Source organism: Lagopus leucura, unplaced genomic scaffold (assembly GCF_019238085.1).
Source record: "Lagopus leucura isolate 7727_CA_CO unplaced genomic scaffold, USGS_WTPT01 Super-Scaffold_702, whole genome shotgun sequence".
Taxonomy (NCBI): domain Eukaryota; kingdom Metazoa; phylum Chordata; class Aves; order Galliformes; family Phasianidae; genus Lagopus; species Lagopus leucura.
Window position 1 is genome coordinate 5947695 of NW_024962254.1, and position 25518 is coordinate 5973212.

General features: G+C 38.3%; 1 protein-coding gene across 3 annotated transcripts in view; it reads right to left on the reverse strand.

The window, feature by feature from the left end:
- GRM5 (glutamate metabotropic receptor 5) overlaps positions 1 to 25518 on the reverse strand; it is a 234467-nt gene that overhangs the window by 49192 nt on the left and 159757 nt on the right. For all 3 annotated transcript variants that reach the window (XM_042862524.1, XM_042862523.1, XM_042862522.1), the window contains exon 3: positions 8100 to 8335. In XM_042862524.1, the coding sequence (XP_042718458.1) occupies positions 8100 to 8335 (236 nt within the window). The remainder of the gene's footprint in view (positions 1 to 8099; positions 8336 to 25518) is intronic.

Genomic DNA, 25518 nt, shown 5'->3' on the forward strand with positions numbered 1-25518 from the left:
GAGAAGGAGAAGGAGAAGGAGAAGGAGAAGGAGAAGGAGAAGGAGAAAAAGAAGGAGAAGTAGGACAGGGGAGAGGAGGAGAGGGTAGGGAAGGGGAGGGGAAGCACTTAAATACTGAAACTAAATGAAATTAAAATAAATATATAGAGTAAAAATAAAATAGTAAAGTAAAATAATCAACAAAATTAGGGAACGGAAAAAATAGGATATTTGGCTACAGAGGAAATGTCATTTTGATGCTGAGGCAAAAAACACACCTCAACACATGAACAATGTAAAAAAAAATTGTAAACTTGAAACAAAACACCTTAGTGCTATTGAGATGAGAAAGCAATTAAAAAAAAAAAAAAAAAAAAAAAAAAAAGGTTCATTTCAATGCCTTTCTTTCAAATTATGGGTCACTGAGTCAACGTGCTGCTATGGCATTTTTCAGATTTGACAAGTAAATATCTCTCAGTGCAGTCCACTCACCAACTGTTTTTGACCAGTTCAAATTTTCCTTATTTTGCAACTGAAAGCCAGTGCTGGTGCCATTATTGTTAATGTGAGCATTATCAACAAAATTTTAGATTCAGGCAGGGCTGAAGGACCAAATCCACTGTCCAAAATGCAGTCCTTGGTCAACTTTGTTGTCTACTCCTGTTTAATTCTACAAGAACAAGGCATATTGAGGGCTCTCACAGCTCTGACTGGAGGCTGACCTGAATTCTTTGGAGCCTATGAAAGTTTGGCTTTCATTACTAAGTTCAGAAAAATCAGTGAAAAAAGTAATAGTGATTATTAGCCTCGGGGTAAGTAAATAAATAGATTTCCATTTCCTCACACTGCTTTCTTAGTAACAATATTATTCTTCCACCTTCTACAAAATTCAATTTCTTTGATTATAAATTACAATCAAACACAACAGCTACTGAAGCAAAAGCAAAACTTTCTGCACTTGCACACATGCTTGCTTTAAATCACAAAAGCATAGAATAATTAAGGTTGCAGAAGATCTCTAAGATCACCTAGTCCAACCATCAGCCCATCCCTACTATGCCCACTAACCACATCCCTCAGTGCCACATCTCCATACTGAACACCTCCAGGGTGACTCCATCACCTCCCTGGGAAGCCCATTCTACCACAAGACCAGTCTTTTTGAGAAGAATTTTTTACTAATATTTAACCTGAACCTCCTCTGGCTCATCTTAATGCCCTAAATATTTTCTATACATGTAAGAAGTTGAATTCCTGAGATAAAAAGATGATGACAACTACTCCAATTCACCCATCTAATAAGAAAGATATAAAATCTGGATATAACTAATTATTATTTACATTCATTACCCATAAAATTGTATTACTATTTTCTACGTAGCTTTCAAGGTTCAGAAAATCAGTGAGAATGGTAATGAAAGTGATGCAACCACAGTAGAATAGTGTATCATCAAAGGATCCTAAATATGGAAGAAGGAAAATGGGGAGCATGGGGTAAAAGAAAAATAGATACAGGCTTGTATTCAGGTTTTGGAAGAGTTACTGAGGAACTCAGTAATAACAGAGGAAATACTGAATTTATTCCAGAATTTGTGTAACAGAGATTTTAAAATCAGGTTCAGTGCATATAGGAAAAGTGTTTCAAATAGTCAAAACAGACCAGGTAACAGTCATTAGTGCCACACTGCTCTGTGAGCCAGAAAAGGAGTGACATATCTACATAAGGCTCTTAGCTCAGCTTGTATCAGGCTTCTGGAAAACTCAGAGCTGGACCTTGCAGCTGATCTGCCTTTGGAACTTTCTGGACCCGAACCAATATTATGGCAAAAGTAAGAGATGTTAGAGTTCTAGATCTTAGATGTGGTCTGTAAAAATGAGTCTGGACCATCCCTCAGCTACGCAGTGCTCAAACACAACACATCATATATTAAACTGAGAGACAGACAGGATGTACTCAGGAGAATTAAAATGTCCTTTGAATTACTTTTCAAAAAATATAAATAAATTTTGAAGTCATTTATTTTGATTTGTTTTTATTTGCAATCTAAAGATAAAAGTGTGGGACTGTCACACGTTTGGGAAATATGGGGTTCAAATGGGACATATTCCTTGAAATATGGAAAATAAGCCATCCACTCTGACAAGGGATTGCCTTTTTATCTGCTCAGCTTTGACTAAACCAATTTTGGCACTTGAGCTTGAATTTAACTAGTAGATTGTTAATTAGCATGTTGCAGTGCAAAGACTGTGCAGTTAGGTGTGATTCCTAAACTCTGACAGGGTGCATCAAAAGGCCATTTGTTAAACAAAATTCCTGTTGAACTGAAACCCCAGGATTTTCTCTATGGGTTGTTTTGACATCATTAATAATATCTGTAGCTGGATGAATTTTCAGCAAAGAGGTTGATAATTTCTGTGTTTATGCTTTATGTGCCTTTCTGTACATTTAGCTACAACAGTTTTCTCACATTTATCCCAGATCTCCCTTTCTGCAAATAAGCTCTTTCACTCTTAACCCTGTTCTTAATTGCTGTCAATTTTTGCACACCTGAGCAAAGTGTTTTTATCTCAGAGAAGCCACATGATTAAACCAGGACAGGAAACACTGCCTGCTGAGACCCATTCATGATGTTAATACAAGTTTCATTTTCCCTGTTCATCACGTTGAGTATGTTCTTCCTTATAACCCTACACTGACTCCTTGACTCCTTTAGCATGCTGGGCACAAACAGCTTTCCCCACTTTTAGTGCTCTCTGTGTCCTATCTGAGGTTGATCTCTGACTATGCTTAATTCATCTTTCATCACTTCCCTTTGAGTTTTCTCCCTTGCTGCTTCAAACCACAGTATTTAATGTCAGGATCCTGCTGTAAATAAAAACCTGCAAAAAGGATCCACGACCTTCCTTAAGATTCTCATTTCTATTGTGCCTTTAAACAAAGCTATCAGTACTTTCTGAAGGCTTACCTTCTGTGAGTCAAATTTGATGTTACAATGCTTCATCAGCATTAGCCTCTATTTCTTTTCTCTTCATTGATCTTCAGAGATACTTGGGCTGTATATTGTGGTTTTGATCTATATTGAAGTAGTACTTAAAAATTCTGTTCCATCTATGCCTCTGGATTTTATGTATCATGGGAAAAATAAAGTGATTTAGGAGCAAAGGCAAAAGGATTAATTTAACAAACAGATGAAATAAATCTATTTTTGCTCCAGCTGACTTTGAAGACTTGGCTTTTTCCACTAGAATTTCACAACATACTTCCTTTGAACTGGGTTTCCTTTTTGTCGTAATGTGCCAGGACAAAAAGGACCAGAAGCAAAAAGAATTTGATTTCTGATGAACAGACTTGCCTGTGAGCAAGCAAACATATACACACCTAATCTTTAAAGGTGCAAGGGCAATTGATAGCAAGGCACTGGATTAACCTTCTTTGACCTGAAAATGATCAAGTAGTGTTACTCATCTGGTTCAAGTTGCACACTTATTCACGACCTTCACTGAATTGTGGTATGAGATAATAAAAAAAAATCTGACTCATGTCAGAGGGGAAGCCAAATTCAATTCTTGTAAAATGCCTGGTGTTCAGAGGCCATTACACGTCTCCTGTTCAAGATGCATTTTACACTCTTCACTCTGACTCTTGTGGTCTGGAGGTGGCTTGTTGCATCTCTCCTGTGGCATGGAAATGATTACATGGAAACTCAAGTCAGATAAACCTGCAAACTTCTCTCTTTCTGTAGTACTCTAACTAGGCAGAAAATCAATGTACTTAGCAACAGCAGTGATGGCCATTTGGATTAAGTTTGTTCAAATCTGCAAATGAAAAGCATGCTTGACTTGATGCATGACATGCATGCTTGAATTTTCTCCTCAGTGTGAACTAAGTGTATGTGAAGGGATGGAGATCTTTTAGAACTTGAGAAAAATGAGTGAATAACAAATGGTTTTGATTTCTCATTATTTATTTATTTACTTTTTAATTTATTTTTTGTATTTTATTATTTGGGTAATTTTAGTCTTGTTTTTCATACCTTTATAAACTGTCTATTCATTTCATACCTGTACTTATTTTCTTACTGTTTAACTAAGTTGCTTATATTGTTAACACTTGCTTATTTTTCATGTTATTAGAGCCAGTAGATGGAGAATAATTATTATTTTTTTTCCCACCAAGGTAATGATTTTTGCTTTTAACACTCATGGACTCATAGTCATAGAATCATCTGAGCTGGAAGAGATGTTTAAAGATCATCTAGTCCAACACCCCTGCAACGAGCAGGGACATCTACAGCTAGATTCGGGGCTTTAGAGGCTCAGAGTCCAATCCAGCCTGACCTTGAATGCCTACAGGGACAGGCAGCCAACAGATCTCTGAGAAAGCTCTTCTAGTGCTTCACCAACTCTATTCTAATAAACTTTCTTGTATCCAATTTAAAGCTCCCCTCTTTCATTTGGAAATCTTTTCCCCTTCTCCTGTCACAATAGACTTCATTTGATAATGGCCTCATCTATCAACACCAATCAGCCCTATGTTTTTAATTTTATCATTATCTCAAGTAGTAGTAAGCATTTTTCAATAAGCTCAGTATCTTTAATTGGGATCTTGGGAAATCCCTTTACCTTATTTTTGTTTTGTTTTGTCTGTATGTCTGGATTTTGTATGCAACTGTTGGAGAAGAGAATGTATTTACCAAAGTAAAATGAAGGGTGCAGTTCTGTTTTCTTATCAGGATAAATCTGAAGCAACATACATACACATTGTCACTCAGGAGTTCTCAGGATAGTCTACAAAATACTAGTGACCACAGAGGGCAAATGTTGTCATTACACTTATGAATCCTGAAGTGAGGGAATTCCAGACTCAATGTGGTTAAAGTTAGGCACTCTGCAGCCCCCAGAAGCAGTGCAGGAAGAGGGTAGGAGGTGCTCCAGGCACAGAGAGGCCCACAGAGGAGCAAGATGTCTCCCTGCAGCCATGAGCCCCAAATGGAGCAAATCTCCATGCACAGCCATGGAAGAGCCCACTGTGCAGCAGCAGATGAAGCCTGGAGGAGGCACAGCCCTCCTGTGGATACCCCCACAGGAGCAGCCCTGGGCCAGAGCCGTAGTACCTGGAGAGGTGACCCATGGTGGGTCAGGAAGGCTGGAAGAACTGCCACCCACGGGACTGTGCTGGAGCAGAGCCTGAAGGGTAGGCTTCATGGGATGGAGCCATGATGGAGAAGTGCTGAGAGAGCTGCATGTGGGATCAGTTGTGGAATGATGGTGTCCTGTGGGAGGGAGCCATGTGGAGAAGGGTGACCATGGAGGAGCCTCAGAGATGACATATTATGGACTGAGAGCAGCCCCCATTGCCCATAATCCCGTGCCATCCATGACGGTAACTGATGAGCAATCTCCCTGTCCTTGTCTCAAGCCACATGAGTTTTCTACATTTTTTTTCTCACCTTGTCCTTCTGAGGAGGAAAAGTGAGAGAGCAGAGTGATAGATCTTAGACATACATCAATTGTTAAACCACCACAGTCACTGAATTTCCTTTTCAGAATTTTGATGTACCTAGACCACAACCACAACTATAAAACTGAGTAATGTGATGACTAAGGGTTTTCTTTGTGAAAATCCTGTACAGTTTTAATGAGAAGACACATTGCTGTGGAACAGTGTCCTTAATCTGGTGAAATACACAAATGAATTAACATTTTCTGCCCTGCAGCAACAAGAAAGAATTAAAGCTATTCTAAACCATTTTTTGTTCTTTTACTATAGCTATCATGGCCTACCAATGAATATGACAATAAAGCTGAAGGAAAAATAATTAGAACAATATATTTGGAAGATTAGTTTTTTTCTCCATCCTTGATTTACAGTTCAGCAGATCGTGATTCTTATGCGTTTCTTTGTGTGTTTGAAATTCCTTGAGTTTAGGAACCTACTTAAGCTGTAGCTCATTTAAGATTTCTTTGTGTGAAACCCTTCTGTGATGAGTGCTTTTCCAAATGTGCTACTTAAGGTCTGTGACTACATTGCCTCATACCCACAACTGAAAGACTTCATGTTTACAATAATATCTTTCTGGACCCCTATTTATTTATTTATTTGTTTGTTTGTTTTTCCAATGGTGAATTGTATTTTATCCTATGATAATTTTTTTGCAGGGATTAATTTTATTTTAGTCCCTATAAAAGACTGTAGGCACCCATGTTTCACACTGACCAATCTTTCATATAATCCAGAAATTAGATTTTCCCAATGCTTGTAGAAAGTAAGTTAAAAAAAAAAAAGAGGATACACTGAAAAATCTAGTTGAAATGTCACTGCTGATGGAGAACACTGATAGAAAACAGATTTTTATGAACTTATATCTGCTCACATCTACTGTACTGACATCTCAGGAAAGAGATCTACGTTATTGTGGAGAAATCAATGAAGTTCACTGCTCAATATGCAGTACCTGTCAATAGAGCAAATACAGTCTGTGTTGGGCTGTGTTGGAAGGTTAGCAGAAAAAGATGCTAGAAGAAGGTCAATTGAATGTTAAAGGCATACAGTGAGATTTTGAGATTTCTAGATTCAATTTCCACCTCAGCTGCAAACTTCCTCTGCAATCTTGTACAAATCAAAAGGTTTATAAACCGTAAAGGGGACTTAGGTGTGATTTCTTTCTTGTATAAAGCTAAAAACTTTAATCCCCAAAAGCCATTTCTTGGTCTCACAGGTGTGTGGAAATTTGACATTTTTAGGAGGGAATGTCCCTTGGGGCTTAGAGATGTGGTTGCACTGATGCCCAGCATGGGATCATCCCAGGGTGCCCATCAAGGGGTCTTGTTCTCTCTGTCAAAGATATCCAATCCCAAAACCATTTTCCAGTGAGAGCAAATCTGTTGGAAATCTGAAGAAAAGCCTGACATCTGTCCTTTATGTTTAACTTGGCGAAAGAGATTCAGGTTAATGCCTTACTGCGTCTGAAGAGCTTTAATGCTACATCTCCGACTCACCATCAGGACAGCTGGCCATTAGGTCTCCTCTTTCACTTCCTTCTTTTTCAAATTGTTTGAAACCATTTCAAAAATTCAAATAATGAGAAAGTGAGCAAGGACTATGATATAGATTTCCTTTCACAGACGTTGGTTTGCAGTCATTGCCATCATCTTAGGGTATGGGAAAGGCATGAGAGTATTTGTGCATCTGAACACGCATGGAGAAAATTGATGTTACATATGCACTTTGGTGAATATACTCACAGTATCTGCTTTTAAGGCTTGCACTGATTTTCTCCATGCTGTAGGACAACAATGCACAATACCTCAAATTGGTATCAGCCCTGAAAAGAGTATCTTAAACTTCAATTGTAGTTCATGGATTTCATGCAAATAAAGGATGAAGGATGTTTCAACCAAAACTAAAATGTTTATGCCCTTCAAGAAAACAATGCGATGGAGCATTGTCTTAGTACTGAAAGGAATCTCATAAGACAAAGAATAATTAGCAGAAGAAAAACAAAAATCTTTACATAGGCATCACATCTTTCTGGAAGAAAAAAAGTTGCTGCTGTTTTGCAAAAATGACAAAATGTTGTGGCAGTTTTTGCTAAAATCAGTTCAATTTCATGAAAAATATCAGCTTTGTCAAAATGGCATTTTCTAAAATGACTCACAACTGAAAGAAATCCAAATGAAATCTTTCAAATCAAATAGACTTCTATCTGAAATAGTAAAAGAATCTTTATCATTATCATCTGTACTTCAGATAATTTTTTAATAAATAGACTCTCTGATTCTGAGATAAGAAAGCATGATTAACCCTGTTTCATAAAAGAAGCACTGAATACTAGACGACAATATTTTTGAAAATAGTTAGATGCCTAGAAGAGTAGAGGAGCACCAAGTTTTTCAAATACTGAGTAGTTAGGTGCTGTGGTACTATCGATTTGTTTCTTTAGAGAGCTGAGTACTTTTAAAATTGTAGCTGTTGTCACTCTGGAAAGACCAAGGGTTGCAATTCCAGCTCTTATTTCAACTGCTATTCCATTAGACCAGGTTGTATCAGCTCAACACGAGCTGTTCAGCACACCTTCAGTCACACTGGTTTATGCAGCAACAGAAATAACTTCACTTACTTGTGCAAGTCTTGTTGTATTTAGGATTCTCTTGAGGAAACCCTTCCAGACGGCACTGGAACCTGTGCTGCCAAAATTCCTGAAACCATGGATTTCGGTGATTGGTTTCTGGACGAAGCTCCAAGTAGTAATCATCAAACCATTTAACATCAGGAGACTGGAGCTTGATTGTTATTCCACCAACAGCTTCACGCTGATACCCGTCTGTCACATCGTACCTGTCTGCCCAGCCATCACTGCAGGGGTAAACATAGACAGCATTGACTATTCAACGGAGTAAGAAAAGGGCTTTCTCAGAAACAAAATTAGGATCCTGAGAGCACATGCTCACACCTGTGACTCGGACTGCAGTTTAGTAATGCACCTGCAGTGGAACCAAAGAATCATTTCAGGAAAGGACTTTTAAAGTCTATCTAGTCCAACTGCCCTGCAAGGAACAGGGACTCTTACAGCTCCATCAGGTGCTCAGAGCTCTGTCCAGCCTGACCTTGAGTGTCTCCAAGGATGGGGCGTCCACCAGCTCTCTGGGCACTCTGTGCCAGTGCCTCACCACCCTTGTTGTAAAAAATGTTTACTTGTTATTCAATTTAAATCTCCCCTCTTTTAGCTGAAAACCATTTCCCTTTGTTCTATCACAACAGGCCCTGCTTAAGAGTCTTTCTCTTTCTTTCTTATAGCCCTTTAGATACTGAAAGGAATAACATTTCTAAGATTCAGTTTTTCCTTTTCCTTGTGTTTGCTTGTAACTGGCACCTTCTACTGAGATATTATTCATCCTTCACATAATTCCAACAACATTACAAATCACATGTCCCCAAATCTGCTATATATAGACACAGCTCTGCATCACATAAGGTTCACGTGAGCTCTGGGAAGAAAAATCTTGGATTTGGTGTTTTACTGACACTGGGATGATGCTTCTCCTACCTGCAAGGGGACAGCGTTGAGGACAGGATCTCTGACAGTGCTGGCAGGCAGTGAAAGGCAGCTCTGTGTTGCACACCATGCCTCTAATGTGCACTGAGGCACGACACAAAGAGCTAGAAGCAAATTTTGAATGAGCTGACACTGCTCAAGCAGAAAGACCAGTTCATAGCTCAGCTGCTGTGATAGCATGGCATTGCATCTGAAGCAATAAATCCTCTCTGCAGACATGACTAATGAAGTTGGGCAGAGCACTAAGCAGATGTCATGCGTTGCTTCTATTTCTTGGTTGATGGTGGCTGGAGTATTGTAGACTTGCACGGCACACATAATTTTAATCCTGTTTGGTTAGCCTATCAGAGCTTGCAACACACCGACCACAAGTAGTTAGCAGAAGTGACTGAAGGCACAAATAAAACAAAATGTCACAAACGTCTCAAGATAATTCCCCTCTCTCTGGCTTCATAATGGATTTCCCTGGAAGTATTGAATTTATTAAGTTTCACTCAACTCTACTAAAATATGCATATCTCATCAGAGCGTTCCAAATTCCTACTCCTTTATCATGAGCATGATATTTCAGCTTTTCAAAAGCCCCAGGTCTTACAGAATTACAGAGTATTCTCAGACTTTTTGTTTTTCCTCTAGAAAGTCACTGATGTTAATAATTGTAGAGAGCACCTTTAAATCCTAAAGGTCAAATAACTGGGGGATAAAAACATCTTAATTTATCTTACTTTAAAACTTCATGAGTTGTTCAAAGTAGCTCTCACTATTTTAAGCTAGTCATAGAGTAACTGATGTAGGTGACCTTTAGCTGTATGTTTCTGTTGTTCTATTTTGATCACCTGCTTTCTGGTTTAAACTTTGCTCCTGTATTCAAGTGCATGCAGGAAATCTGCTGCAGTCACCTGGTCCCCAGCGCATCCCCTGTTCTCTACACAGGGACTGAGTTGTCATTACACATTGCAGAAGTCACACAGTGACTCTTTCTGCACAAGACACTTTTACCATGAAGCCTGGACCCTTGACTACATCTTACAAGTGCAGCTGCAATGTCAATAAGTAGCACTTTCACCAGTAGCAAAAATAATATCCAGTGTGAGAGGAAAATGAAGAGACTGTTAAATATGCTCCAGATTTCAAATATACTGATTTCTTCAGCAAAAAAGAGTATGCATTCATGAAAGGAGAAAGTTGAACACTAATTTTGAGCCTGAATACAGCATTTGGAAAATTTACCTTTAAGCTTAGATCCAATTAGGAATGAACATAAGAGGTAATTATGCCAAACGAATTCAAGAAGTTCACTATGGGCAAATGCTCCCCACCTGCCTTCAGAACCCTGTGTGGTCAAAGATTTACTGCCATTTTTGAATTATTTTGTGATAAAATCTGCAGGTTTTTTACATTTATAAATGATTTTACTTTTGCTTTGAAACATTCATCTTAACCTTTGGCAATATTTTAAGCAATATTATCCAACCTCACAAAATCCAACAAGTTTTATGAATGCAAAAAGTGAACAATTTTCTGAAGGTTTACAAAATTATAGTAATACTGACTAGAATTTAACAGACATAGAGCTGTGCTGTCAGTACCAGAACTTTATGACTTGTCTCATAAAAAGCTTAAAAAGAAACTGTTTTCCTGTAATTAATTTCTTTACTACTTTTCAGATGGATAGTTTTGTAGACCTAATCCAACAAAGTGCTATAAAATTTAGAGTCTTACTTTATGAACAGTTTTCTCCTCTAAGAAGATTTATAGCAGAGACATAATTCTAAAACTTTAAGTTACTAAAAACATAGAAATAAAAGCTTCAAATTGCATAACTCTTTTCAACTTTTCCACAGAAAGACTTAATTTTTTCTTTTCCTTGCTTGGGCACATTGCTTTCCAGTCCTCTCCTGATTTACTGAGCCCCGGTGCTTTTCACTTACACCCTTTTACAGAATGAGCATGTGCTTGCAGTTGGAAATGGAGCATTTGACTCTAATCTCTCTTTTCTCTTCAAATGACTACACAGTAACTTTCCTTGAAGACATGTAATAGTTAAACCATTGCTTTTGCCACAGAAGCAAATGCAGTTGCTGTTTTTGAACCCAACTTATATCATTGCCATCACAGCACATTAGAAGGACCAGCAGCCATCTTTATGTGCAATACAGAAAGATGTAATTTGAGATTTGGGATCATCCCTTCATTTTTCCACATTTGCCTTTGCAAATAATATGGGACTCTATTAGGAGAGCCAGGCCACTTCAAGAGGTTCTCCCATACTGAGAATACCTTTTACAGAACAAGCACATGAATAGAGTTGCACTTCACTGTAAACAGGACAAAGAGACAGAAATGCTACCGGCTTAAGTTAAATGAGAGAACATAGACAGCTTTTATGATAAGATCCATATGTATCAATAATTGCTCAGAACAGACCATTAGGCAAACATAAATGAATGGATAATATAAACAAGACATAATGGTTTCAGGAAAAGTAGGAGAAGGAAATAAAGAAGATTTGTAGCCTCATAAATCAGAATTTCATTCATGTGTTCAGAGATGCAGAACATTGAAGGAATTAGGGCCACTGATTACTGGTTATAGAGTTATAGAATTACTGAGGAAAAGACCTGCAAGATCACTAAGTCCAACTATTAACTGATCCCCACCATGCCCACTAAACCATGTCTTTCAGTGCCACATCTCCATTTCTCAAAATCTGGGAACAGTGACTCCGCTCACCCCTTGGGTAGACTGTTCCAATGCATTACTACTCTTTCTGAGAATATTTTTTTTCTAATATCCATTCTGAATCTTCTGTGGTGCAACGTGAGACCATTCCCTCTCATCCTGTCACTGTTACCTGAGAGAAGACACCAAACCCCACCTCACCACAGCCTCCTTTTTCAGGGAATAGTAGAGAGAGATTAGGTATCCCCTGAGCCTCCTCCTCTCCAGACTGAATAATCTCAATTAGTTTACCAGTGACAAAGATATGGTCCCTCCTGTGATATATGTTCGCTTAAAACTATCAAATCTGGAAGGAAATGCAGAGAGAGCTTTTTGTGAGCAGCCACCAGAGCATTCTTCAAATCACAGGGCCTGATGACACTGAAGAGTAGTAGTAGCTCATTTATCAAGTTCTTTTCAAGCACAGACAACACTGTTTGGATATGGGTTATATCTAGTAAAACAAGTAGGAGTCTCCTCTGTTTAACTATAAGGTGGATAGAGACAGATTGAGAAGGTTAACACAGAAAGAAAATTGGGTGAGAACAGCCATGAAAATTAGCGTTTACGACTTTTAAAAGAGGAAAAGAAAAATAATAGACTTCACTAAGCCTGAATTTCAAGATGGCATCAGCTGGAAGGAAGATCTAAAGAACTGAAGAATTAAAAAGCACTTTGTGCAAACAGAATACATTTAGTGCAATCCAGTGACAGGGCAGTAAATACAGTAACATAAGAGTGACCATGTCAGAGATGGAAATACATGCAAAGCAGGAGCAAGGTCCGATAATCAAGGACCATCATGAATGAAAAACATGAGTAAGACAGTGATAAAATGAAAAAAGGTATGACACAACAAACAAAGGACAGTAGGAATAACAATGACTGGTTCTGTAACCATTTCATTTGTGAGAGGAATGAATAAAGGAAGTGTCAGTCTGCAGGGAGAAAGTTACCAAAGACAAAACTAGGACAGCTTTTGGTATCGAACTTCACAGTTGGGAAAATAAGGAATATGGTTAGCATAACTGACAGAAGCAATAGGGGTAAGATGTCAGCCAAGAAGTGTGAAGGTGGTGTAGTGAGCAGGATTGATTCAATTAGCTGTAGGTTCGAAGACTAAAGAACTAAAGACAACTCCTGGAGAGAGATGTCATAACTGTGTTCAAGTATATAAGAAACTGCAGCAGAAAGATAGTAATCTGTTGCTCATCTTGATTAAGCATTCGTGACTTAACCTGGAAGGAGACTCAGTTAAACACTAGAATAACGTTCCTCAAGGAAAGAGTGTAAGGAATTGGAACAGATTGGTGACTCGAGGGGATGTTAGAGAACAAGTGATGCAGATATCCATCTGATGTCAACAACCTTTGCTTGACAAAGGGAGGGCAGTGAACTCCTGTATGTACTTTTGTATTTTATTTTACATGCCTGGGAATGCGGATTACATAAAAACCCAATGGATAAGAAGAATGGATGCAAAGAAAATTAAAACACTGCTCCTCCCTCACAGTTTCTTCAGCTGTTCATATCATTTTGCCTTAATTATTTTCTTGTCATCATTTTCTCTCTGCACAGTTGCTGTTTAAGCATCAACAAAGAAAATAAATTGATTGGGATTAACAGTGTGCTTTATTGGAGACACAGCTTACTCCAATGATGCAGTTGGGGTATTCAGGAGTGTGAAGGGGCTCATGTCCAGTAGAGTCCAGGATTCCTATTCTAAAGAACTGAAATAGCCTATCCAGAGAAGCATATTTTCATGCACAGGGTGAAAGAAATGGAGGAAAAAAATCTCATTAGAGCTAGATAACTTCTTACACAGTTATTTTAAATTAAAATACTTTTTTTTTTCCTCTGTACTAGAAATGTTTATTTATCCTTTCTGTTTTGTTTTGTTTTTTTTTTTTAGTTCCCTGTTCTTTCAAAGCTACTCTAAATAAAGACAGTACTGCTTTCTTTCATTTATTTTGTTGTGAAAAGAAGGACTGTAGATGTATTCCTCAAAAAATATTATGGGGAAAGATTTAGAGTAATCCTCTTGACATATTGAAATGTGAAACCATTCTCCTTGCAGGGTGTGTGTTATTAAGAATTTATTTGGATTGTCTAAGAAATTATCATACATAATAAAATGAAAATGTGGATATTTAAGCTGATCTTTCCCAAAGTGCACACAAATTTCTTCATGACATAATGCATTAATTGCAGAGCCAGATGACCTAAATTCTCCTGTTTTCTTCTTTTAAATAAGTCATTGTACCAAAACCAACTTTCATGTTATCGGTTCTAGACAAATTGTGATCACCAAAATGGTGTGAGTCAATAACAGTGACCTGGGAAATATAGCTTTAGGATCTTCAGAATCTGTGTGAAGCTACCTGGAATATTGAGCACACATTTCTCAAGCACTGCTTCTAACATTAGACAAAATGCTAAGAGAAACATGTATACAACAAAAATAGATTCCCCACCCTCTCTTTTGTAAACATTTCCATTTATTTTCTAAATTCAAAGTGAAGCAGTATCTGGGGATGAGCTGAGCTGATTTTTTTTCTTTTCTAAGGTCCCTCTCCCCCTCCATCTCTAGCTAAAGCCATTAGAGTTAATGAGTGCATTCATTAGACTGTAGTCTCTTCTTTTTTGTTATGCAAAAATCTGTTTGCAGGCCACATAATGATGATAGAAACTGCAGATCTGCCCACGTGTAATCATTCTACTGCCAGAAATTCTGACCTAAAGCATTTGAGAATATATCTGATTTTTTTTTTTCAAATGTGTAGGAGTTGACTGGGTGGCTGTCTTTAATTTTCCTTTCATTCCATTTCTCTATTGGTTTAGGGTTTTTTTTTGTTTGTTTTGTTTTGTTTTTGTGTTTTTTTTTCTTTCTATATCTTGGAAGTTCTAAAAGCATTAAAGAGTCCTCATGCTATTCTACAAAATGTTGCCAGTCTTGCAAAGGTAAATTTGTTTGGTTAAATGCTGCTGGTGGGGAGAAATTGCTTTTGGTAAGCAACTGTAAATTGTTGCATTTAGATGAGATCATTTTATAATATCTGTTCGTGCAATGAATGGGGATTCTTGTTGCCTGGCTTTTTTTAGATTGCATTTCCTAGTCTTTGTCTTCTTTTCGATGTATATCATAAATATAAATGAATTTAAGGGTAATTCAAAGGAAATAAATGATTATTTTTAGGCTGTATGATACAATATTTTCTACAAGATGATATCTTAAAGAAGTTACTATGCAGTGAATTTTGTAGATAGCTTGCACAGGATAATATGGGTACTAATTACTTGCAGAGTATCCAAGCTTCCTGGAGCTGAAAAAGGTTTTGATGGCAACTTGCAAAACTGGTAGTGTATAGTAACATCTAATTTGCATGAAAACAGACAGTTTTGCAGCTGTCTGCATCTGTAGTTCAAAGCTGCACAGTAATTCATCCTGATTGTAGTCCAGTCTAGAAAAAGAGATATATGTAGTTTCTAGTGTTCAGTGACACTTCCTCATGCTTGCAATCTTTTATAGGTAGTCACAATAACTGGAGGACATTATGTCCATATAAACTGTCGGGCATTTCTTGAAATTGAAGAGATCTAACTGGATGTTACCCTTTAAAACAGCAAGGATAATCAGCTTGTGTGATATGCTCTGATTCCTGAATAATTCTTTAGTAAGCAGAACATAAGTGGTTGACACATTGCCATTAAGAAAGGATTCTGGATGCTTAGACAAGTTTATTATAATGTCTTAAAGTTGCTTTTCCTAAGATCTAATGTAAATCTGTCCAACAATTTTAAGTCCCTCACTTCTGTGAGGACTGTTTGCTATCTTTGTTTTTAGAGCAATAATTTGCATTCCCTTTCTGACTTATTTAGACTAAACAAAACCAGTTCATTCCAACTTTCCTTTCAAAAGCTACTTTCTAGACTTACTGTCATTCTTGGTCTCATTCTTCCTAAAATTGACCAACTGGTCCTTCTCTCTGCAGACATGGTTCTATTTCAGGATGCTTTGAAAGCACCGAGAAACATTCATTGGTGTGATTTGGCACTGGGTGGAGATGCCAATGAACACCATTTTGAAAACTCAAAGGTCTAAACATGAGAGGGCAATGGTGGACTCTCCTTCCAGCATCTACTTAGTCCCAGATGTTGGCCCTGGGAATCCTCTCATGGTTTTCTAAATGCCCACATTTAGTCAGCAGGCAATCACCATTCTGTCCCCAAGAGGAATCTGCTAGTTCTTAATTACAATGTTTTGGAGAAAAAGGAGCAGCCACCATTTTTCCAGGCTTCACATTAGATAAGGACTGCCAAATGAGGGAGTAAAAACAAAAGGAGTGTATGCTAAAAGAAAACTCAAAAACATATTTGGGAATTGGTTGTAGTTTTACTAAAAGTTTCATCAAGGTGGGCATCAGAATTCTTCCATCACCCTGCTTTGTGATAGGATAGAAGGATTACTTCACATCCTTAAAGTGTATTTGCCAAGCATGGCTGCAGCTTCTCTTTGCAACATTAATTCTATTGACTCATATTTATAATTCACTCTAAGCTCCTCAAACTGTAAACTTCCCATAATGACAACCTAAAAAAACAGCAGTTACATAATGTCAGCAGAACCAAAGAAAAACAGGGAAGAAAAAAGTGGTTAATTTATAAAACATTTCAATCAAATAAGTATTTGTCCTGTGAACTTGCTGATTTCTATCTTCCCCAGAATGCCTTACTTCAGTATAGCTTCTCCAACACTAAAATGTCTTCAATGCAATGTATCTATTAAGCCCGTATGAACAAATGCCAAAAAGGCAATGTTCAGAGATCTTGGCAGAAAGTAAATAAAAACTGACTATCCTGAAACACTATCGCTGCATCCCATCCCCTTGAAATGGAAGCAGCATGAGGATGATCTTGCATGGAGGGTCTTCAGTTTGTTCTACAGCCACACAACATGACCTGTTTGTTGTCTTTACTTGCATTCACTGAGACGATTTTTCATTATTTCAAGTCTACCAGGAGAAAAATATATTCTGAAAGAAATGATCTTTTATGAAACATTTGGTGGGACTGTCCTTAATGGAATGGTTCTCCATTTGACAGCCATGTACCACTTTTATGGATATGCAACAACTATCTTTGTGGTAAATTCAAACGTAGGTATGAGCAGGTAATTGAGATATCCTTACTACTTAATGGGTACTTCAGGAGAGTGTAAAAAATGATTGAACTAGAACCATACACTTAATGAAGACAATGGATATATACATATGTATACACTTATATATGTGTATATACATATATATACATGTATACGTATTTGAGTATATATTTACAGTATTTTTTGCCCTTAAAATATTATATGTAACAGAGTATCTAGCACTTCTGTACAGTAGCTGTTATGTGCTTTGTAAAAGATATTTGTGAAATTATTAAACCTATCATAATATCATGAAATATAATTCAAGAAAGCACTTGAGTTTTTGTATCTTACTGTTCCTGTAGAATAATACTTTTAATCATAACTAATACATTTAATCTTTGGATACATATAAAAGGAAACAATATGATAAAATCAGTACATATACATGTGCCTACATATTCTAATGAGGTGCAAATGTTGAGTTAAAAAAAAAATAATAATTTTCACGTATTTTATATGCTATTTTTAATAACACATATATTCAAACTAAATCTTCTCATTACACTGGAGATAATTTATTTATAACAAAACAGAATTCTTCCGTGTGAATTATCATGAAGAATCATGGATTGGGTTGGAAAGAAACTTAAAGATCATCCAGTTTCAACTTCCTGGGTTGTCACTCACCAGTTTGGGCTGCCTGGGACCCCATCCAACCTGGCCTTGAGCACCTGCAGGGAGGAGCATCCACAAACTTTCTGGTCGGCCTGAACTTCTCTCTTATAGTCATTTTCCTTGCTATGTATAAGCTTTCTCCAAGTACTAGAAGGATGCAATGAGGTCTTCCCAGAGCCTTCTCTTCTCCAAACTAAGCAAGAACAACTTCCCAGCCTTTCTTCATAGGAGAGGTGCTGCAGCCCTCTGATCATCTTAGTTGCCTCCTCTGGACCGTCTCCAACAGCTCTGCATCCTTTCTTGTACTCCTTTCAGTACTCCAGACCGGCTTCACAAAAGCAGAGTAGAGGGGGACAGTCCCCTCCCTCTCCCTGCTTTCACCCTTCATTTGATGCAGCCCAGGATACAGTCGGCCTTCTGGGCTGCAAGGCAGCACTGCTGGCTCATGTTAAGTTTTTCATCTAACACATTGTACTTGGCCTTGTTGAACCTCATCACTTTCTCATAGGCCCACTTTTTGAGCATATCCAGGTTTCTTTGGATAAATCATTCTTCTGTTGTATCAACTGCACCATTCAGCTTAGTGCCATCAGTAAATTTGCTGAAGGTGTATGAAAAATCTCACTATCTAGGTCATTGATAGAGATGTTGAAGAGCAATGGTACCATGGTGGACCCTTTGAGGACACCCCTAATGACTAAATACCAGCTAGACATATAGTTACTGACCACAGCCCTCTTGCTGCTATCACTCAAGTAATTCCTTATCCACTAAATGGTCCACACTTCAAATCCATATATCTCTAATTTATAGATGAGAATGTGATGCGTGGGACCATATCAAAGGCCTTTCAGAAGTCCAGGCAGATGATTTCTTTTGCCCTTCATCTACCGATGCTGTCAATTCATTATAGGAGGCCACCAGATTGGTGAGGGATGATCTGTCCTTGGTGAATCCGTGCTGGCTGTCATAGATAAACTCCCTGTCTTGCATGTGCCTTAACATAGCTTATGGGAGGATCTGTTCCATGATCTTCCCAGGCATAGACATGAGGTTCATTGGCCTGTAGGTTCCCAAACATTCCTTGCTTGTTTTCTTAAAAATGGGAGTGATGTTTCCCTTTTTCCATTCATTGGAGACTTCACCTGACAGCAAGAACGCTTTCAAAAATGATGGAGGGTGGACTGGCAACTATATGAAACAGTTCCTGTGGGACTCGAGGATGCATGTCATCAGACCCCAGGGATTTGTACATATGCAGTCTTATCAAGTAGTCTTGAACCTGCTCTTAATCTTGTGCTCACATATAAACAAATAAGATGTAGAACAAAAGTTCTATGGTAAAGATGATATGTTAACAACATTAACAATATTATTTGCATTTTTAATACTTATTTTAAATAATGGAGCCATTATAGGTTCCACTGATTTAACAGAGAATTTAAGAAAATCTAATCTGTTTTTATAGCAGGCATGCAAATCTTAAATTTCCAGACTTCAGTGTATGCTCTATAATAAGCCTAGAAAGAATAATATCAAATTTGCAGTTGTGCAATTGCAAAATCTTTGTATGCAAAGGTTTTAAAATGTTTAATGTTATATAAGCTTTTTTTTTTTTTCTTCAGAGAAAAAGTCATCTATAGCCAATAATTGCAATAATTAGCATCTGATTAATCAAAAACAGAAATAAATTAATACTCATGGACCTCCAGGAAATCAGTAATTTCAGTATTTTTTTTCAAACACCCCATTCTCTAATCTGAGCTAACTACAAAAATGCAAACAAAATCAGACCTAGGATAATAACCTAATCAGAATAGATATGCTGACATCCTACTCCTACTGAAATCAGCTGGAGATTCACCACTGACATCAGTCAATACCGCCTTCCTAGCTCTGTGCTCACATCAGGATGTATCCCTGTAATTAATTCACTGCCTGTCGTCAGATAATATAATGTGTGATGGCTAGCTCACAATGGTATTACTACTCACTTTGATATTACTACACACAATGATATTACCTGTACTTACCACAGAACTGAATTGATAGAACAGCATTATAGACCCTTCATCTTTTAAACTCAATTCAAAATAACACAGGCATCATAAGTGATAAAATTCCTTCAGTCAACTGTTTGAGAAGGTCAAAGCATGCTTTAAGGATAATCAGGGGAGGATCATCACAGGAAAGGTGTTTTGCTGTCTGAAGGAAGAAATTGTGTCAAACACCTTGAAACCCAAGCATTTCTTTACTTGTTGTACAGTACTCAAGTACAGCTTCCCCTTTAGAGTTGTGCTTCATATTAAATGTGGTGAAATGACACGGCTAATCTATAACATATACATGACCAGATTTGAGAATTTTGGATAGAAATACTGCTGCAGCAAAATGCAGATTTCTTTCAAGATATAAAGACCAGAAGAAGCCATTAGATCAGGACTGTTAGGTTTTGCATGGCGTCTCTGCACTGGTGAACCTGAATCATGCTGAGTAGCATCTTTATGGCTCCTTTATTGTATAGTGCTGGCAGAAACTGGTCTTAGAAAAAATAAGAATGAGATCCAGGGGTTACAGGCACTTTAGATGTGTAATTTTCTTTTGCATAAGAAGTTTTCTTTAAAATGTGGGTCGTCAATGTATAAAATTGAAACCAAATGCAGTCCAGAATATATTTGAGAGAAAAAGCGTAGAAATGTGTTGAGATAGTCACACTTCTGGAGAAATTGTGTCATTTAAGACTATCTGCATCTAACACTAAGTCTGCAAAGAAAAAAAAGGATAAGAATAACATTGTTTATAATAATATTTTGACTGAAACTAGAGACACAAATGCTTGCAATTATGCAAAGCCCTCAAGGCATAATAATCAGGCCTTAGGTTTTGGAACTGTGGCTATGGTTGCTACCAATAAATAGGAGATGTGAAACTTATCAGTATCTCTATGTCTTTGTCTCTGCAAACACAAGTTTATTGTGAAACTACGCATCCATCTGCAAACACTGAGACATCGTTTCATGTTTTTGAGGGACTACAAATGAGATAGAAAAGATATAGGAAAAATGAGTGTTCTTAGTTCACAGAAAAACCAAGCATTTAGAGGCTATTTAGAACTGTTCTATAGTACAATAAGAACACTTTTTCCTTTGACAAGTGCTTTCTGAAATTGTATTGTAAAATATATTCCAGGATTGAGTAATGTACAGATGCACATGGATGACATAAATTTTAGGAAATGGTGATGCAAAGCTAAAACCTTGTTCTTTTTAGTAAAATTAATTATAACTTCATGAAAAACATGCTCTTATGTAATGTAATCATGTTTCATGGAGAATGTTTGAGAAGTACCATGTTAACATTTCAAAGTGATATGCACAGCAGTATGATTCCATTTGGAGATTTTTCTTGCTTTTCTTGCCATATTCAGGCCTTTGATGTCTTAAATCAGTGATAATTTATGATAATATCATGATTTATCAGTTAATACGCAGCAAGACCTTACCCTGTGACAGCTGAATAACTGAAAGATCTCCAACAAAAACAGTAAATTATGTGGTTCAATGATACGAATATTTTCTGACTACTGCTCTGTAAATAGCACAGTAATTGTGAGGATACATCCCTTGTTTAAAATATGCTGTTATATACATTTCTGTTAAGCACTTTTTCATTCAGGGTTCATACTGATTTCAAGGGTAAGATGACTTGAGTCACCATCCTTGGATGTGTTTAAAAACCATTTGGATGTTGTGCTCAGCAACATGACTTAGCAGAGGGTTGTTAGAGTTGGGGTACTATGGTTAGTTTGTTGTTGGACTTGATGACCTTTAAGGTCTTTTTGAACTTAAGCAATTCTAGGATTCTAAGATTTTATGACTTCACCTATTTATCACTGGCTTAATGGGAAACAAACATTGTTTTAGAGAGAGTGTTTGAACCAAACATTACAATGAATGTTCTGGAAAACCATTTCCACATTTTAAGGACTAACACTACATTTCACAAATCAGATGGCATCAGTTAGTACGAACTAACTGCAACTGCGACTCTACATGTATACTTTTCATATCTTCATTTTTTTGGTTCAGTGTCTACACTGTATTTCATGAAAGATTATGTGGAACACTTTTGCAACTTTAGAAATAACTATGAAATCAAATCTGTTTGTCAAAAGGAAAAGTAATCTTTCAAAGCTAGACACAATATAATGAGCTGAATCCATATTCATGATGCTCAAGTACAGTTTACAACTAAGAAGATGTAAATATAACAGGAAATCATAGAATCATAGAAGCATAGAATCACCAAGGTTGGAAAAGACCTAAAAGATCATCCAGTCCAACCGTTCACCTATTCCCAACAGCTCCCACTAAACCATGTCCCTCAACACAACATCCAGTCTTTCCTTGAACACCCCCAGGCTCGGTGACTCCACCACCTCCCTGGGCAGTCCATTCCAGTGCCTGACCACCCTTTCTGAAAAGTAATACTTCCTCATGTCCAGCCTGAATCTCCCCTGCCGTAGCTTGAAACCATTCCCTCTGGTCCTATCACTAATGACACGAGAGAAGAGGCCGACCCCCAGCTCACTACAACCTCCCTTCAGGAAGTTATAGAGAGCAGTAAGGTCTCCCCTGAGCCTCCTCTTCTCCAGGCTGAACATTCCCAGCTCCTTCAGCCTCTCCTCATATGGCCTGTGTTCCAGACCCCTCACCAGCTTTGTTGCCCTCCTTTGAACACGTTCCAGGGCCTCAATATCTTTCTTGCAGTGAGGGGCCCAAAATTGGACACAGTACTCGAGGTGCGGCCTCACGAGTGCTGAATATAGGGGAACAATCACCTCCCTGCTCCTGCTTGCAACACTGTTTCTGATGCAAGCCAGGATGCCATTGGCCTTCTTGGCCACCTGGGCACACTGTCGGCTCATGTTCAGCCGAGCATCAATCAATACCCCCAGGTCCATTTCCTCTACGCAGTCCTCCAGCCACACCGCCCCAAGCCTGTAGCGTCGCCTGGGGTTGTTGTAGCCGAAGTGCAGGACCCGGCATTTAGCCTTGTTGAAACTCATCCCATTGGCTTCAGCCCAGCTCTCTAGCCTATCCAGATCCCTCTGTAGGGCCTCGCTACCCCCAGGCAGATCCACACTTCCAGCCAATTTGGTGTTATCTGCGAATTTACTGAGGGTGCACTCGATGCCCTCATCCAGGTCATCAATAAAGATATTGAAGAGGACAGGCCCCAGCACCGACCCCTGGGGAACACCACTCACGACCGGTCGCCAGCTGGATTTGACTCCATTCACCACCACTCTCTGTGCCCGGCCCTCCAGCCAGCTCCTTACCCAGCCAAGAGTGTACCCATCCAAGCCTCGGGCTGCCAGCTTCTGCAGGAGAATGCTGTGGGAGACAGTGTCAAAGGCTTTGCTGAAGTCTAGGTAGACCACATCAACAGCCTTTCCCTCATCCACCAGATGGGTCACTAGATCATAGAAGGAGATCAGGTTGGTCAAACAGGACCTGCCCTTCATGAACCCATGCTGGCTAGGCCTGATCCCCCGGTCATCCCGCACATGCCGCATGATCTCCCTCAAGACAATCTGCTCCATAACCTTCCCTGGCACCGAGGTCAGGCTAACAGGCCTGTAGTTCCCCAGATCCTCCTTACGACCTTTCTTGTAGATGGGAATCACATTGGCAAGCCTCCAGTCTTCTGGGACCTCACCAGTCAACAAGGAGCGCTGACAGATGATGGAAAGTGGCTCGGCTATCACCTCCGCCAGTTCCCTCAGCACTCTCGGGTGGATCTCATCTGGCCCCATCGACTTGTGACAGTCCAGTTGGAGCAGTAGGTCTCTGACTGTTTCTTTCAGAATCACAGGGGGGTTAGTGTGCTCCCCAGCTGAGATTACCAGGTCAGAGAGAGGAGTATCCTGAGGATAACTGGTCTGACTTTTAAAGACAGACGTAAAGAAGGCATTCAGAACCTCTGCCTTTTCCTTATCCTCAGTGGTCACATTCCCAGCCTCATCCAGCAAAGAGTGGATATTCTCCTTTGTCCTCCTCTTACTGTTAATGTATTTATAAAAGAGTTTCTTATTCCTTTTCACCCCAGTGGCTAGGTTAAATTCAAGCTGAGCTTTTGCCTTTCTGATTTCACCTCTACACATCCTAACGACTTCCTTGTATTCGTTCTGAGTGGCCTGTCCCTCTTTCCACAGGCGGTAGATTCTCTTTTTCTCCCGGAGCCTCAAGAATAGCTCCCTATTCATCCACACCGGTCTTCTTCCCCGCCGGCTCATTTTGCAGCTCAGGGGGACTGCCTGCTCCTGTGCCCTTAAGACTTCCTTCTTGAAGAGCAACCAGCTCTCTTGGACCCCTTTACTCGCTAAGACTGAATGCCAGGGGACTCCCTTTATTAGTCCCTTGAACAATTCAAAGTCTGCCCTCCTGAAGTCCAAGGTAGCAATGATGAGATTGAGTGAACCTCAAGATATTTTTATGTTGAACTGCCATAAAAAAACAGATATCAATTAAGAACATATATTGTCTTTATTAGCTCCAAGAAACATGAGAGAAGGTAAATTAAATTGAAAAGTGGATGTGAGCAAGGGTAAAATTAGTAGGGTTATAGTGCCACAGTGACAAACTCAAATGAGCAGCATGGGAACTTTTGGCCATGACCATAAATTTCAGTAGGAACTTTTCTTAATGGAGTTATGGCATTTAAAATTGTTGTAATAGGCCGGAAGAAGCCTTATTTTAAGTAAATTATACTAAAAAAAAAGAAAAAAGAACTTTATAAAATGGCTTATTTTACGTATTTGGCTAACATATCTTTTCTGCCATAATCTAATGCTAAACCAGAGTCTATAAAAGTACCTAAAAATAATAAGTCCGTAGACTTACTTGATAGTCTCAATGAAGGTGCACAATAACTTTTCAAAAATATTCATGTAGTCCAATTCTGCTCATCTACTAACTGCTAAATAAACTTCTAACTACTAAGGTTTTCAGTGTTAGTTCAATGCTAACATTTGCAGTATCAGAAGGAGTAGAGGAAAGGAAGTAACATGACTCAAAATGAAACAAAACAACAGAAAAAAAAAAAAAAGAACCAAATGAGAACAAAACTACCTGTCCACCTTGAGAGACATTTGAAAGTTTTGTAGAAGGAACCTGCATGCCAATTCTAATTGACTTGCATTTCCAAATCTGTTGGAATATGTTTTCTGGACCGTTTAATCCCAATCAATTTGCAGTAAAAGCAATTGTGATTTTTTTTACCATCTAACCCTGCTGCTCTGGCTCAGAGCAGCAAAGCTGCTGGTTTAAATAGATATTTAAAATGCCTTTATTGATCTTTGGAATGCAACTCTGTCATAATTAAGTAAAAATTGATTATTTCAACTGAGATTTTAATCTGATTATTTTTAAGTGCATGATGTTTAAAATAATATTTACTGTAAGACCACAGTCCTTTTACTTTGCTCCTTTTAATTCTGCATTAAAATTGTTCTGCTTATCCTTTACAAAACAGAATACTTTCAGTTATGTTCCTTTGTCACTCTTGATAGAAATCTGAGCATCTTAAAAAAGGAATCTAAATTTAAATTTTATTCATCATCCCAGTTTAAAATATATTTCTGATGCTTATACTGATATCAGCTTAAGAAAATAAACAAATCTTAATCAGATCTTTTTTTCATTCCCTTTTCAGGTAACATGATGGTTTATTTTATGATTGTTATTATTTTGAATAAAAATGTGTCTTAAGCAATTTATGAACTGGACTGGAAAGGGTGAGAGAGCTGAGGCTGTTTAGCCTGGAGAAGAGGGTGGTAAGAGGGATCTCATCAATGTCCTGATAAATACCTGTAAATACCTGAAGAGAGGGTGCAAATAGTATAGAGTCTGGCTCTTGTCAGTGGTGTCCAGTGCCAGGACA